This window comes from Microcaecilia unicolor, chromosome 3 (genome assembly GCF_901765095.1).
Source record: "Microcaecilia unicolor chromosome 3, aMicUni1.1, whole genome shotgun sequence".
Lineage (NCBI taxonomy): Eukaryota > Metazoa > Chordata > Amphibia > Gymnophiona > Siphonopidae > Microcaecilia > Microcaecilia unicolor.
Window position 1 is genome coordinate 45,638,488 of NC_044033.1, and position 14,481 is coordinate 45,652,968.

The following is a 14,481-nucleotide window of genomic DNA, read 5'->3' on the forward strand; positions in this document are numbered from 1 at the left end:
GTCCCTGAAATATCCTTCTGTCTTTCCTGTCTGAGTTTGCCTGTATTTGATATAGCACTGGACTTTTGTTCACAGATTTCTATTTTGAAGGTTCCCCAACCTTGGAGTATCAGAAAGTAAGATCCCAGATTTCTGGAATGGTGGGACAGGATTCTGGAGCTTTGTGATTCTGGAAAACCTGTGAGCTGGTTTTTAGTGTGACATGCCTATGTTCACAAAATGGATGCCGCTGGTTAGATTCCTTCAGTTGTCTGTGAATTGTAATTAAGCTGTAGATTCAACATAATCTTGTGCACTTAATCATTCAGAAGTGTGTCCAGTTATTCTCCTCTTCAAGGAAGATAGGATTGTGGCACTGGGTGAATTTCTAAGAGCCTTACTGGATGGTTTGTAGCTGCTGCTGTTCTGATCAGACGTAAATTGGTAAAGAATTTAAAGCCATTTTTTTTTTTGTTGACGAGTTCCCCGCCATGCTTGGTGCTCTTATTTATACCCCTCCTCTGCCAGCCATATTGCTTTTGTGGTTATTAGCATGTCAAATTAAAGCTGCCATGCAGTGTATAGTTCTTGCCTGCTTACTGTTCTGGCAATCTATGATTATAAAGCATATTAAAATTCTTTTCAGATGAAAGGTTCTATGTTCATTAGTGATGAACCAGAAACATACAATCGGAAGTCCCACTAGGAGTTTGAGTGGAATCCGAAAGATCAGATTCTGGAAACATTCCAAAACACTAGGGACAAAATTATAGTCCCTACATGGGTTCAGGGGCTATTTTTAAATAAGTTTCATCTGATCTTGTATTGTAACCCAGTAAATATTGTGCAGTAGAGCTCTTGATTAAAAGTCGGTATTTTCAGGTGCCAGTTGTGCCGAGACTGGCAGAATTCACATATATAGCTTATGTCTCAGAATCCTGAGTGAAAGAGAGGTCTCCCTGGTGGTAGTAGGGACCCCCAAGGTGGCATTTCTCTTGGGTTCTTTTTTCTCCTGCTGTGTTTTGAGAAGACTTCGCTCCTTGTCTGTTCTTTCTTTCTCCCCTTTTATTTGATCTTTATGTTTTGTTTTTTTTGCTGTAGATCAGCTTTTGCGTGTACACCATTCTGGGAGTTGTGAAACGGGCTCGCTGGCCTAGTGACCTGGAGGAGGCTAAGGCCGGAGGATTTGTGGTCGGTTGCACGCCCAGCGGCAATCCGATCTACCGTAACCCCTGCACTGAGCAGGTGCTGAAACTTCTCGACAACTTGCTCGCTCTCATAAGGTGGGTCGAGTTGACGTGATACAGTAACTGCAGACTGTACCAGCCTGTGTTCCAGTAATGCCTGATCTGTATGTTGTGCTCCGAGCCTGTTCTCCCATTGAAGGCAGTGGGAGCACAGGCTGGGGGTGCCCCCATCAGTGCTGTTCTTCACTGGTCTCTGTGGGGAATAGGACTGAAGAAGCCCCCAAAGAAACAAGGCTCAATTCTCCAGTGCCTCCCTCTCTCCAGCTCCCATCTTCCCTTTACACTCGTTTCTGTTCACAGTAATGGAAACTTGTGCAGGGACTGTCCATCAGTCTGTCCTACCAGCAGTGCTAACTTTCATTATGTGCAGTGGAAGATGCCACTCCATTTTGTTTGTTCTTCCTAATAAGTTTGTCTGAATTCCTCTGCATGCACTCTAGTATACCTTTAATTTGATCTGCTGCACAAGGTGACTTATAGTGGGTTCAGCTTTTCTATGTGTACAAAACCTTTCTCATTAGGTTTTGTATGCATAATATTCAACTAAGCTTGTATTAGTTTTGTCCTTCAATTGATAGAATGGCCTGTGCCTTTGTCTATGAAAACGATTCCAAAGATCCAGTTCAGAGCCCAAAATATCAATCAAAAGAGAGCTCTTCAAGAAGAATTCTTCATAGTTTCCATTTAGATTTTATAAACACTTAAGTATTTTAAAACATGGACTGTGGAGGACTAGTGTGCATACCGTAAGTATAACCATGGCTCCAATCCAAAAGAAAAAGTTTTTTTTCTATATTTATCTGTATTCCTGCCTTCACCAAAATAAATACAATCAGGTCTCACTGTCCTCCTGCGAAAAGGAGACTCCCATTTCTGGTGAGAAGGGAGAAATGGAATAGGAGATTGTAGGAGTCCTTCTTGGAGAAAAGGCAGAGCCAGGAGGGGTAGGGATGGGTTTCTCCTGGGGAATAGAGAGGCAGTTCTCTGAGTGACAAAAGCTAGTCTTGTTTTGGGTGGGCTTAGAAACCCAGCATAAATGTGGTCTTTCTTAGCCCAGCTTCTGCTGTCTGAGACTGCTAAGCTAGGTTGGCTGCAGAAGGCAGTACACTCATCCTTCCAAGGTCACATACTTAAGAGTTACTGGGCAACTGGAAGATGTCATTTGGCTGGATTTTGGCAAGTTGGCATGGTGCAACTTAACTACTGAAATGAGATAGGAAAAGTACAAATGAGCAACATCCTAGCAAGTGGTAAATAAAGGTCTGTGATCACATGAGGGACATGGAGCTAGTAGGAAGTGTTACTCGGGGAATTCTGCACAACTGCACAATATAGAGTTTGTGCAGAATTCCCCGGGACACAGAATTTTTACAAATTGAAAGGAGGTAAAGCTGTGATTTAGAGGCAGCTGGTGCCATCGTCTCCCTGCATGGTGCAGATCCTCATGGTTCTAAAGTCTTGTGCTGTACTCATAAGACTTTAAAAATAGCACATGATTTCAGGCACTTATGTAGCATACACTTTAATAGAGCTGCATGATGCAAGAAGAATATGATTGCACTAGGAGATGTGCCTTCACCATTGGGAATGAGCTGGAGAGGCTGAGTTAGGGGAAGAGGCAAGCTGGAGAAGAGGGGTCTAAGAAGACATGAGGGGGAAATAAGTGAGGTGGTGAGAGTGGGATAATGGGACTTATTTGTAAGGAAAGATGAGGTGCCTCTGTTGTTTACTACGGCTTTTCTAAGCCTTGCCATTTTCTGCACTGTTTTGTGAGCTACGCTTGTCCACATTCATATGTGTCATTTACTCCAGGATTATATGCTTGTACCATATCCTATACTTACAAGTGTGGTCTCTGAGGCAGGCATTTATCCTGCTGTAATTCGGTCCCATGTCTGGTCCATTTTGATGCCATTAAAGGTTTTCTTCCTGGACAATCACCTGTGTGGGATCTTCTTATATATACACTCCCAAAGCTGATACTACTTTTGTCTTCTCTACCTTTTATTTTGCGTAGGGAAGATGGAGCCATATGGGGTACAGAAACTGAAAGAGAGGGAGTAAGAGGCCATTTAACAAAGTGATGACCTAGGGAATAAGGGTCCAAATGGGGAGGGGGGATGGGAGATGAGCTGATGGAGAGAGGGAATGAGAGAACATGTGGGTGGATCTGATACATGAAGAGAGAGGGAATAAGGTGACGTGTTTGGGGGGAAGATGAGCTGAGAGAGAATGTTGAAGGAGTGATGGAATTGAAGGAGGCGGATTGGGTGCTTGTCAGGAGAGAGTGATCTGATGCCTTATGGTACATCTTTTTGATTTCAGGGATTTTCATGTAACAATCTGCAGTGTCCTAGAGGAGTTGCTGGTAATACTGACATTTTGATCTGTTAATTTGTAGCAACAAAATGAACACCACTGTACCTTGAGCAAATTTCTCATGAAAGAAATTCAAGATACATTCCCTGGTCACATTACTTGCTTTCCTGCAAAATGGAGATTGACTGTGTTCTGTGGATCTTAAGGAAACCTACATTAAGTTAGATCCAAGTCACAGGAAATATCTCAGTGTCTTAATAGAAAACACCATCTTCAGTCAGTACATTGTACATCCATTGGTCTAGAGTCAGAACCACACGTACTCGTGAAATGCCTAGCTGTATTAGATGCACACCTAAATAAATTGGAGGTGTAAATGTTTCTTTATCTGCATAATTGATTAGTCAGTAGCACATTCAGGAAGGGGCATTAATCAATGAATTAAATTATTTGGGTGATTTGTCATAAATAACTCCAATTTCCTCTTGAGTCTAACACCTCAAGTGAAATTCATAGGACCTCTGCTAGACATAAGTCAGACAAGAGCTGTTCTCCCCTCAAAATGGATAACCACATTGATGCCTGTGGTCGAATAGAAGAGTCAGCAAACATCAGTATGGGGACATGCTGAGACTCTTAGGCCTTATAGCCTCAACAGTACATTTAAGAGGTAATTTTATAAAGCTCTTTGGACATTTAAAGCATGTTTTCTCTGAGGACAAAGCAGGCTAAGTGTATTCTCATGTGTGGGTTACGTTATTCGATGAAGCCCAGTGCAGACACTACCTAGTGCATATAGCTTAAGAAAGGTCTGGCAGCACTCCACCTTGTGAGCATGAGTACCTCAGTGTTTTTTTTCCCCATAGAGCTAAGAGGACACGTCTGTTCTTTCAATGTGCTTTTTACTCAAATTTTTTTCAGTGCCTTCCCATGTGGTTTCCTCGTGTTTTTCTTTCTTTTCCCTCAGCATGTCTTTTCAGCGGTGCTCTTGTTATTTAGTTTTTTCCTATAATATGCCTATCTCAGGCTGAGGCTATTCCCTTTTTTATGTAAAACTAAAGAATTTAATTTGGCTGCGCTTCTTTTTTCAATATCTAAGAAGACCTAGTGGCTTCAAAGGGTATTCCTAAGGTAGTCGCGTGATTCTGTTAGAGACCTGCACAGTTGATGCATTGGGTGTCTGGGGCCTGACCACCATGCTAACTCTTGTTCACTCTGTATTAAAATGGAATTGAGGACACAGCGCATTCGTGCCAACACGAGAAACTTATTGGCTTCTCGCAGATCGGTCCATCGCAATCGGCATCAGAAGCATCCACTTTGAAGGCCTAGAATTCTTCAACTGCTGGGAATGTGCCAGTTTTGGGTGCTAATCATAAGCCCCGAGACCAGTTGGCATCGGTCCTGAAGTTGAGGGTATGTACGGGATTGACTGCGCCCTGCTCAGAAATGAGCCTAAGGAGCATCGGTGCTGGTCTTTTTCGAAGCACCAGGGCATCAGCATTGCCATCGCCAGTTCCTGAAAAGTGTCAGCATCAAGGGGATCACTTTCTCTCCTATGTGGAGGTGACAGTGCACCAGTCTCAGGGTAGCCAGATTCCCGCTTGCAGGTTGGCCCAGACAAAAGACTATTACTGTACCAGCTCCCCAGCTTTGTTAATGCCTGCCCCTGATGAATGGTACCAGGCTATGCTCAGGGAGGAGCTGGTGCAGATGTTTCAGCTGCATGTCACTTGGTTGTCAATGGTGCTTGTGCCAATTGCAGCTTAGCCTCAACAACTTCCTGAGGCCCGTGCTCTTCAATGCCAGTGACTCGCCAAGCATCGATGTCTGCGTTGATCCATGCGGAACCACCCTTAGCATCGGGTGAGGAATTTTCCCCACAATCTGCACGTGGGACTGTACATTGTCATCCTTCAGAGCATGGATGCAGTTCTGCGCACACGCCGGTGCGGATTCCCTTTGTCCAGCCAGAATACTCTGGGGGGGTCTTGGACTTGTTCATAGGAGTCAGATGAGGATCCACTTTACTTCTTCAAGGAAGACTCCTGTGGCATCCCATCGGATCCTTGCCCACCTCGCAGGCATAAATTTCCACCCAAGGGTTCACCAGGTGTGTGAAAGAGAGGACTTCTGCCATCCTGTTTTAAGTTGGAAACAGAAGAAGAGCCCAGGGCTGAAATGTAGACTACGAGCCTCCGCCCAAAGAAGGAGCTATAGTTCTGTTATACACCCTTTCCTGAGAGATGCAGTGATGAAGTACCGAGATTCTCCCCACTCAGTGCAGCCAAAGATGATGGATACTCAATACTGTATCCAGAAGGCGCCAGGATTTGGAAGGCCACAACTACTTCACCACTCACTAGTAGCTGTCTCCCTTAAACAGGTTAGAGGTTCCCGGACTCATGCATCAACTTCCGGGTAGAGAGGCTTGGACCCTGGATTTATTTTGGAGAAAACTGTAACAAGCTTTGTTACTTACTGCCCGCATCTGAACCTTCGATACTTATTGCCCGCATCTGAACCTGTCTTTGGTAGTTGGCAGGTTGGCCCAAGGGGGGAGGTTGCTCTTATCAGGGAAAGGTACTTACAAGACTATGGTAGGGTACTTGGCTGAATTGCTGTTTGGAATATGGGGAGAGACGAGTGCTGGTGCTTGGGCACTGGGTTTGGACTTCCACAAAATCTTTACATTTCTCAAGCATCTCTTCTAATAAATACACTTCATTAGACTCAGATATTGCTTTCTTAGTTAAAGCTCGTTTGTGTGCAGACCAGTTAGCGTCCAGGGTGATTCTATCAAAGTTACAAGATTGCTTTTTCCTTTCTGGTTTGATCAGCTTGCCCCAATCTGCTCTCCTCACAAGCCTGACTTCTCCGGTTGGTCAAATGCAGTGCGAGAGGCTCCTTCTCAGGCATGCCCATCCTACTGAAGGTGTCTTCAGTTCACTATCAATTATTCAGTTCTTACTTTGGTTTTTAGTGTCGGCCTTTCAAGCCTTGTCAGTTTTAAAGTCTCAATATCTTGAAATATAATAGGCACTTTACTCACGGTCTGGTGATCGGACGCGGTGCCCAGGGCACAGAGACTCCGCAACCCTGGGAGCTGTGTCTATGTTGGAGGTAGAAACCAGAGGGGAGGCAGCAGCCTCAGGCTGCTGCTACTGCTTTGATCTGAGCCCCTCAGAACCTGTCTCCTTTTGGCTGGAAGGAGGCGGCAGTGAGTCTAGCAGAGTCGGAGAAGGACGCAGACTATACGAGCCCGATTTCCAGGGAGATGTGCATGCTGCCTAGCAAGTCACAAGCCATGCTATTACTCTCCCTGCCCTTCAGTAGCATGGATCTGGAGTCCGAGTGTCTCCCGTGCCCAGCGCCGGCCCCCTTCTCCATTGGCAACCAGCTGCCCAAGATCTTCACTTTCGAGCCAGAATCAGTGGCGACACTGGAGCCACGGCAGTGGCGTAGCAGGACTGTAGGACCGCAGAGTGCTGTATCCTTCGGGAGCTGTCCGTAAGCATCCGCTGAACACCGAGGGCAGTACGACCCGGCGCTGGGTAATCTACCTCTGCCTCATCATTCTGGCGCAGATCTGCACCGAGGAACCTGAGCAGGCGCTGCCAATCTTTCCTGATGGCGCTCAGGGAGGATCCCAGAGTGGGCTGACTCTCAGAGGTCATGTCATGGATCATAATATCAGAGCATGGCTATGACAGTAGCCCACTTGCAATCAGCCTCCATCGAGATTTGCAAAGCTATAATGCGGTCTTCAGTCCACAAATTCACATCTTACTGCTGCCTTCTTAGCCAGGATCAGGTGACCCTCAGGGGGAGGAATGCTGGCTTCGGCCTAACCCCTGGTAAGCCTTTTCTTGGTTGAGAGGTGCCCAGCTCTCCCACCGGTTGCCTTCTCAGGTGCCGTGGAGGACTTGCAGCTCATCTGCATATCCTCGGAGCCTTCGCCAGAGTGACTCCCAGGTCCGTTCCGATCCACTCGGGGCCTCTGCTCAAGGTGCACAGTGCTCCTACCAGGTGCTGTGGAGGACTTGCAGTGTTCTGCATATCCTCACAGCTGCATCCGGGGTGACTCCCAAATCCACCCCGACCTTCCCAGGACCTTCGCCACAGTTACCCAGGGCTTTCGCTCCACCTACCCAGAGCTACCAGGTACTTCTTAGCCAGGATCAGGTGACCCTCAGGGGGAGGAATGCTGGCTTCGGCCTAACCCCTGGTAAGCCTTTTCTTGGTTGAGAGGTGCCCAGCTCTCCCACCGGTTGCCTTCTCAGGTGCCGTGGAGGACTTGCAGCTCATCTGCATATCCTCGGAGCCTTCGCCAGAGTGACTCCCAGGTCCGTTCCGATCCACTCGGGGCCTCTGCTCAAGGTGCCGCGCGCCATTAGGCGCGCGAAAGCTTTCCTTCTAATAAGTTCTGGGAGAAGAGGATATTTCTCTGGTAAGTGAACAAATTTTGCTTGTGCTTTCGGAACTTGAAGATTGGGGTTTAAAGGAGGAACTGTAAGTTAGTGATAGGCTGATATCCTTAATACTTTAGCAAGTTTTAAATTACGGAAAAACTCAAAAAACACTAAGATGGAGTCAGCAGTCCAGCAGCGAGAGGGGTGCTATCCAGTCTTTTGCATTGAGTGTCACATGTATGATTATCTCCCAATTGGTGAGGTGTCATATGTGTGTGCCCGATGCAAAGAGCTCCTAGCTCTCAGAGAACGTGTCCGTTCCCTTGAGGCTAGAGTAGCAGACTTGATGGAGCTGAGGGAGACAGAGAGGTACATAGAGGAGACCTACAGGGATGTTGTAGAGAAGTCCCACCTCCAGTCAGGTAGCCCCTGTGCTACCTTGGAGGAGGGAGGTCTCCTAGAAGGAGAGCATCACCCTGGTGAAGTAGGAAGTACTCCTGTAGCCAGGACCTGCCCACCAGGGGATGTATTATCCTTTCGCACCGAGGATATATCTCCAAATGTTGCCCGGGAGGGAAAGGTTAGGACAGCTGTTGTACTTGGTGATTCGATCATTAGGCATATAGATAGCTGGGTGGCTGGTGGACGTGAGGATCGCCTGGTGACTTGCCTGCCTGGTGCGAAGGTGGCGGACCTCACGTGTCACCTAGATAGGATTCTAGATAGTGCTGGGGAGGAGTCCGCTGTCTTGGTACATGTGGGTACCAATGACATAGGAAAATGTGGGAGAGAGGTTCTGGAAGCAAAATTTAGGCTCTTAGGTAGAAAGCTGAAATCCAGATCCTCCAGGGTAGCATTTTCTGAAATGCTACCTGTGCCACGCGCAGGGCCCAAGAGACAGGCAGAGCTCCAGAGTCTCAATGCGTGGATGAGACGATGGTGCAGGGAGGAGGGCTTTAGATTTGTTAGGAACTGGGCAACATTCTGGGGAAGGGGGAGCCTATTCCGAAAGGATGGGCTCCATCTTAACCAGAGTGGGACCAGGCTGCTGGCATCGGCGTTTAAGAAGGAGATAGAGCAGCTTTTAAACTAGAAATGGGGGGAAGGCCGACAGTCGCTCAAAAGAGCATGGTTCGGGATAAGGTATCTTTCAAAGATATCACCATAACAGGGAAGATAGAGTATCCTGATAGTGAGGTTGCAAAAGAGATTGTAGTAGATCGGGTATCTTTAAATAACAATAAAAATCAGACAAAAGATTGCCAGTTAATACTGTCAAGTACTAAGCATGATGTACTTAGGAACAACAAACATAGTTTGAAATGTCTATATGCGAATGCCAGGAGCCTAAGAAATAAGATGGGGGAGTTAGAATATATTGCACTAAATGAAAAATTAGATATAATAGGCATCTCTGAGACCTGGTGGAAGGAGGATAACCAGTGGGACACTGTCATACCGGGGTACAAATTATATCGTAGTGATAGGGTGAATCGGATTGGTGGAGGGGTAGCATTGTATATTAACGAGAGCCTTGAATCAAATAGATTGAAAATTCTGCAGGAAGCAAAACACTCCTTGGAATCACTGTGGATTGAAATTCCATGTGCAAAGGGGAAAAGGATAGTGATAGGAGTGTACTACCGTCCGCCTGGCCAGGACGAACAGACGGATGCGGAAATGTTAAAGGAAATCAGGGACGCAAACAAACTGGGCAACACAATAATAATGGGGGATTTCAATTACCCGCATATAGACTGGGTTAATGTAACATCTGTACACGTAAGGGACATAAGATTTCTTGATGAAATCAAGGACAGCTTCATGGAACAGCTAGTTCAGGAGCCGACAAGAGAAGGAAAAATACTAGACTTAGTCCTTAGTGGTGCTCATGATCTAGTGCAGGGGGTAACGATACGAGGGCCGCTTGATAACAGTGATCATAATATGATCGGTTTTGATATTGGCATTGAAGGAAGTGAAACTAGGAAATCAAGTACGCTAGCGTTTAACTATAGAAAAGGTGATTACGACAAAATGAGAAAAATGGTGAAAAAAAGACTGAAAGGAGCAGCTCGCAGAGTAAAAAACTTGCATCAGGCGTGGATGCTGTTTAAAAACACCATCCTGGAGGTTCAGGACAAATATATTCCACGTATTAGAAAAAAGGGAAAAAAGACTAAACGTAAGCCGGCGTGGCTAAACAGTAAGATAAAGGAAATCATTAGAGCCAAAAAACAATCCTTCAGAAAGTGGAGAAGAGAACCAACTGAAAGTAACAGGATAGATCATAAGGAATGCCAAGCCAAATGCAAAGCGGAGATAAGGAGGGCAAAAAAGGACTTTGAGAAGAAATTAGCGTTGGAAGCAAAAATACATAGTAAAAACTTTTTTAGATACATTAAAAGCAGGAAACCGGCCAAAGAGTCGGTTGGGCCGCTGGACGAAAATGGTGTTAAAGGGGCGATCAAGGAGGACAAAGCCGTAGCGGAGAAATTAAATGAATTCTTTGCTTCGGTCTTCACCGAGGAGGATTTGGGGGGGACACCGGTGCCGGAAAGAATATTTGAAGCGGGGGAGTCGGAGAAACTAAACAAATTCTCTGTAACCTTGGAGGATGTAATGGGTCAGTTCAGCAAGCTGAAGAGTAGTAAATCACCGGGACCTGATGGTATTCATCCCAGAGTATTAATAGAACTAAAAAATGAACTTGCGGAGCTACTGTTAGAAATATGCAATCTGTCCCTAAAATCGAGTGTAATACCGGAAGACTGGAGGGTAGCCAATGTTACTCCGATTTTTAAGAAAGGTTCCAGAGGAGATCCGGGAAATTATAGACCGGTGAGTCTGACGTCGGTGCCGGGCAAGATGGTGGAGGCTATTATTAAGAATAAAATTGCAGAGCATATACAAAAACATGGACTGATGAGACAAAGTCAGCACGGATTTAGTGAAGGGAAGTCTTGCCTCACCAATCTAATGCATTTTTTTGAGGGGGTAAGCAAACATGTGGACAATGGGGAGCCGGTTGATATTGTATATCTGGATTTTCAGAAGGCGTTTGACAAAGTGCCGCACGAAAGACTCCTGAAGAAATTGCAGAGTCATGGAATCGGAGGTAGGGTATTATTATGGATTAAGAACTGGTTGAAAGATAGGAAGCAGAGAGTAGGATTGCGTGGCCAGTATTCTCAGTGGAGGAGGGTAGTTAGTGGGGTCCCGCAGGGGTCTGTGCTGGGTCCGTTGCTTTTTAATGTATTTATAAATGACCTAGAGATGGGAATAACTAGTGAGGTAATTAAATTCGCCGATGACACAAAATTATTCAGGGTCGTCAAGTCGCAGGAGGAATGTGAACGATTACAGGAGGACCTTGCGAGACTGGGAGAATGGGCGTGCAAGTGGCAGATGAAGTTCAATGTTGACAAGTGCAAAGTGATGCATGTGGGTAAGAGGAACCCGAAATATAGCTACGTCTTGCAAGGTTCCGCGTTAGGAGTTACGGATCAAGAAAGGGATCTGGGTGTCGTCGTCGATGATACGCTGAAACCTTCTGCTCAGTGTGCTGCTGCGGCTAGGAAAGCGAATAGAATGTTGGGTGTTATTAGGAAGGGTATGGAGTCCAGGTGTGCGGATGTTATAATGCCGTTGTATCGCTCCATGGTGCGACCGCACCTGGAGTATTGTGTTCAGTACTGGTCTCCGTATCTCAAAAAAGATATAGTAGAATTGGAAAAGGTACAGCGAAGGGCGACGAAAATGATAGTGGGGATGGGACGACTTTCCTATGAAGAGAGGCTGAGAAGGCTAGGGCTTTTCAGCTTGGAGAAGAGACGGCTGAGGGGAGATATGATAGAAGTGTATAAAATAATGAGTGGAATGGATCGGGTGGATGTGAAGCGACTGTTCACGCTATCCAAAAATACTAGGACTAGAGGGCATGAGTTGAAGCTACAGTGTGGTAAATTTAAAACGAATCGGAGAAAATTTTTCTTCACCCAACGTGTAATTAGACTCTGGAATTCATTGCCGGAGAACGTGGTACGGGCGGTTAGCTTGACGGAGTTTAAAAAGGGGTTAGATAGATTCCTAAAGGACAAGTCCATAGACCGCTATTAAATGGACTTGGAAAAATTCCGCATTTTTAGGTATAACTTGTCTGGAATGTTTTTACGTTTGGGGAGCGTGCCAGGTGCCCTTGACCTGGATTGGCCACTGTCGGTGACAGGATGCTGGGCTAGATGGACCTTTGGTCTTTCCCAGTATGGCACTACTTATGTACTTATGTACTTAAACCCAATGTGACAGCCGTTAAGTCAGACAGTACTACAGGATTTGTTTGAAGTCTAGAATCCAACTCCACTCTCCTAGGCCAAGTTTTTGTCTGTCCCAGGCTGCACCTTCACAACCAGTTTGTGTATAGCTCAAGGTAATTAACTTTCATGTCCCTATTGTGTCCTACCTTTGTTGTTTTTTGTGAGTCTGGTAGCTAGGGAATTCACCATGTAAGCACATTTGGTCTGCTTGTCCAGGCCAAGTATTCTTACATACCATCCCACCTCCCCTTGGAGTTGAGTTCCTTTTATCTCAGTCATTTTACTTAGGTAGGTACGCTTACATGGGCAGTAAGGCACCTGTGCATGCGTGGTGGGGCGCTGCCAGACTTTCTTAAGCTACATGCTCTAGGCAGCATCTGCTCTAGGCTCCATCGGATGACATCACCCACATGTGAGAATACTTGGCTAACTGTCCTCGGAGAACACTTGCTACAGGTAAGTAACTTTGCTTGATGCTAGGAAACAGGCTCTTATCAAATTGCATGCTAGCATACTTGCATAAAAAGTAGGTATACCACAAGATAGTATGTGAATGTAGGCATTCCCAGGGGCATGATATGAGAGAGCATATTTTGTAAAGGCACTGATGGTGCCTTTTTAAAATAGGTGTTATTTTGGAATTCTCACATAGGCACCCTGTTATACTGAGATGTGCCAAAGACATTATAGAATTAATTTTATGAAACCAGGCCAAAGAATCTTATATTACCAGTGGATTTCAATGCACCTTTTGTTAGGGCTGTGCACTAATTCTTAGAACATAAGAGTGGCCATACTGGGTCAGACCAATGGTCCACCTAGCCCAGCATCCCATGTCCGAACAGTGTCCAAGCCAGGCTTCAACTACCTGGCAGAAACCCAGTTATTAGCCATATTCCATGCTACCAGTCCCGAGGCAAGTAACTGCCTCCCCATGTTTGTCTCAGTAGCAAACTATGGACTTTTCCTCCAGGAACTTGTCCAAACCTTTTTTAAACCCAGATACACTAACCGCTGTTACCACATCCTCTGGCAAAGAGTTCCAGAGCTTAACTGTTCGTTGAGTGAAAAAATATGTTCTCCTATTTGTCTTAAAAGTATTTCTGTGTAACTTACTTGAGTGTCCCCCAGTCTTTGTACTTTTGGAGCAAGTAAAAAATCAATTTACTTCTAGTCATTCTGCACCACTCAGGATTTTATAGACCTCAGTCATATCTCCCCTCGTCCATTTCTTTTCCAAGCTGAAGAGCCCTAACGTCTTTAGCCTTTCCTCATATGAGAGGAGTTCCATCCCCTTTATCATTTTGGTCACTCTTCTTTGAACCTTTTCTAATTCCGCTATGTTTTTTGAGATACGGTGACCAGAACTGAATGCAATACTCAAGGTGTGGTCATATGATGGAGCGATACAGAATCAGTATAGTATTTTTGATCTTATTCACCATCCCTTTCCTAATAATTCCTAGTGTCCTGTTTGCTTTTTTGGCTGCTGTCACACACTGAGGAAAAGATTTCAGCGTATTATCTACAACACCTAGATATTTTTCTTGAGGGCTGACACCCAAGGTGGACCCTAGCATCAGATAACTGTGATTCAGATTATTTCCAATGTGCATCACCTTGTATTTGTCCACATTCAATTTTATCTGCCATTTGGTTGCCTAGTCTTCCAGTTTCCTAAGGTCTTCCTGCAATATTTCACAGTCTGCACATGTTTAACAATCTTGAATAGTTTTGTATCATCTGCAAATTTAATCACCTCACTCGTCATTCTGATTTCCATATCATTTATAAATGCGTCGGTGTTCTTAGGTCGGATACCTGTGAGTGGGTTAAAGGTTCATGCCAGGTATGCCAGAAATGCAGGATATAAAGTTTAAGATTGAAATTTAGAAAGAGATGAATTTAATTCTCATAAGAGGGGGGATAATGTTGAAGGAGTGTACAGCTCATTAAATTTGTAAAGTTCTTCTGAAGACACAACAAACAGCGAAACACAGCTTGTGTTGAGAACTGAGAAAAAGAGAGAATGAAAGAGAGGGAGGACTGTACACAATTGATTTTAAGAATGTGCACAAGCACTTTTGCCACATTATTTTGGTACACCGGAGACATCAGATTACCATCAGCAACACGGAGGAAAATAGCTACCACAGTTCCTACAACCTTGAGATAAGTTAATATTAAAAACAATTTGGAGCTCATAGA

The 14,481-nt window shown here is 45.1% G+C and overlaps 1 protein-coding gene across 1 annotated transcript in view; it reads left to right on the top strand.

Moving 5' to 3' along the window:
• Positions 1 to 14,481, top strand: part of XPO5 (exportin 5) — a 226,620-nt gene that overhangs the window by 155,471 nt on the left and 56,668 nt on the right. Inside the window, 1 exon segment of the mRNA XM_030195864.1 lies at positions 1,081 to 1,262. Coding sequence (XP_030051724.1) covers positions 1,081 to 1,262 — 182 coding nt within the window.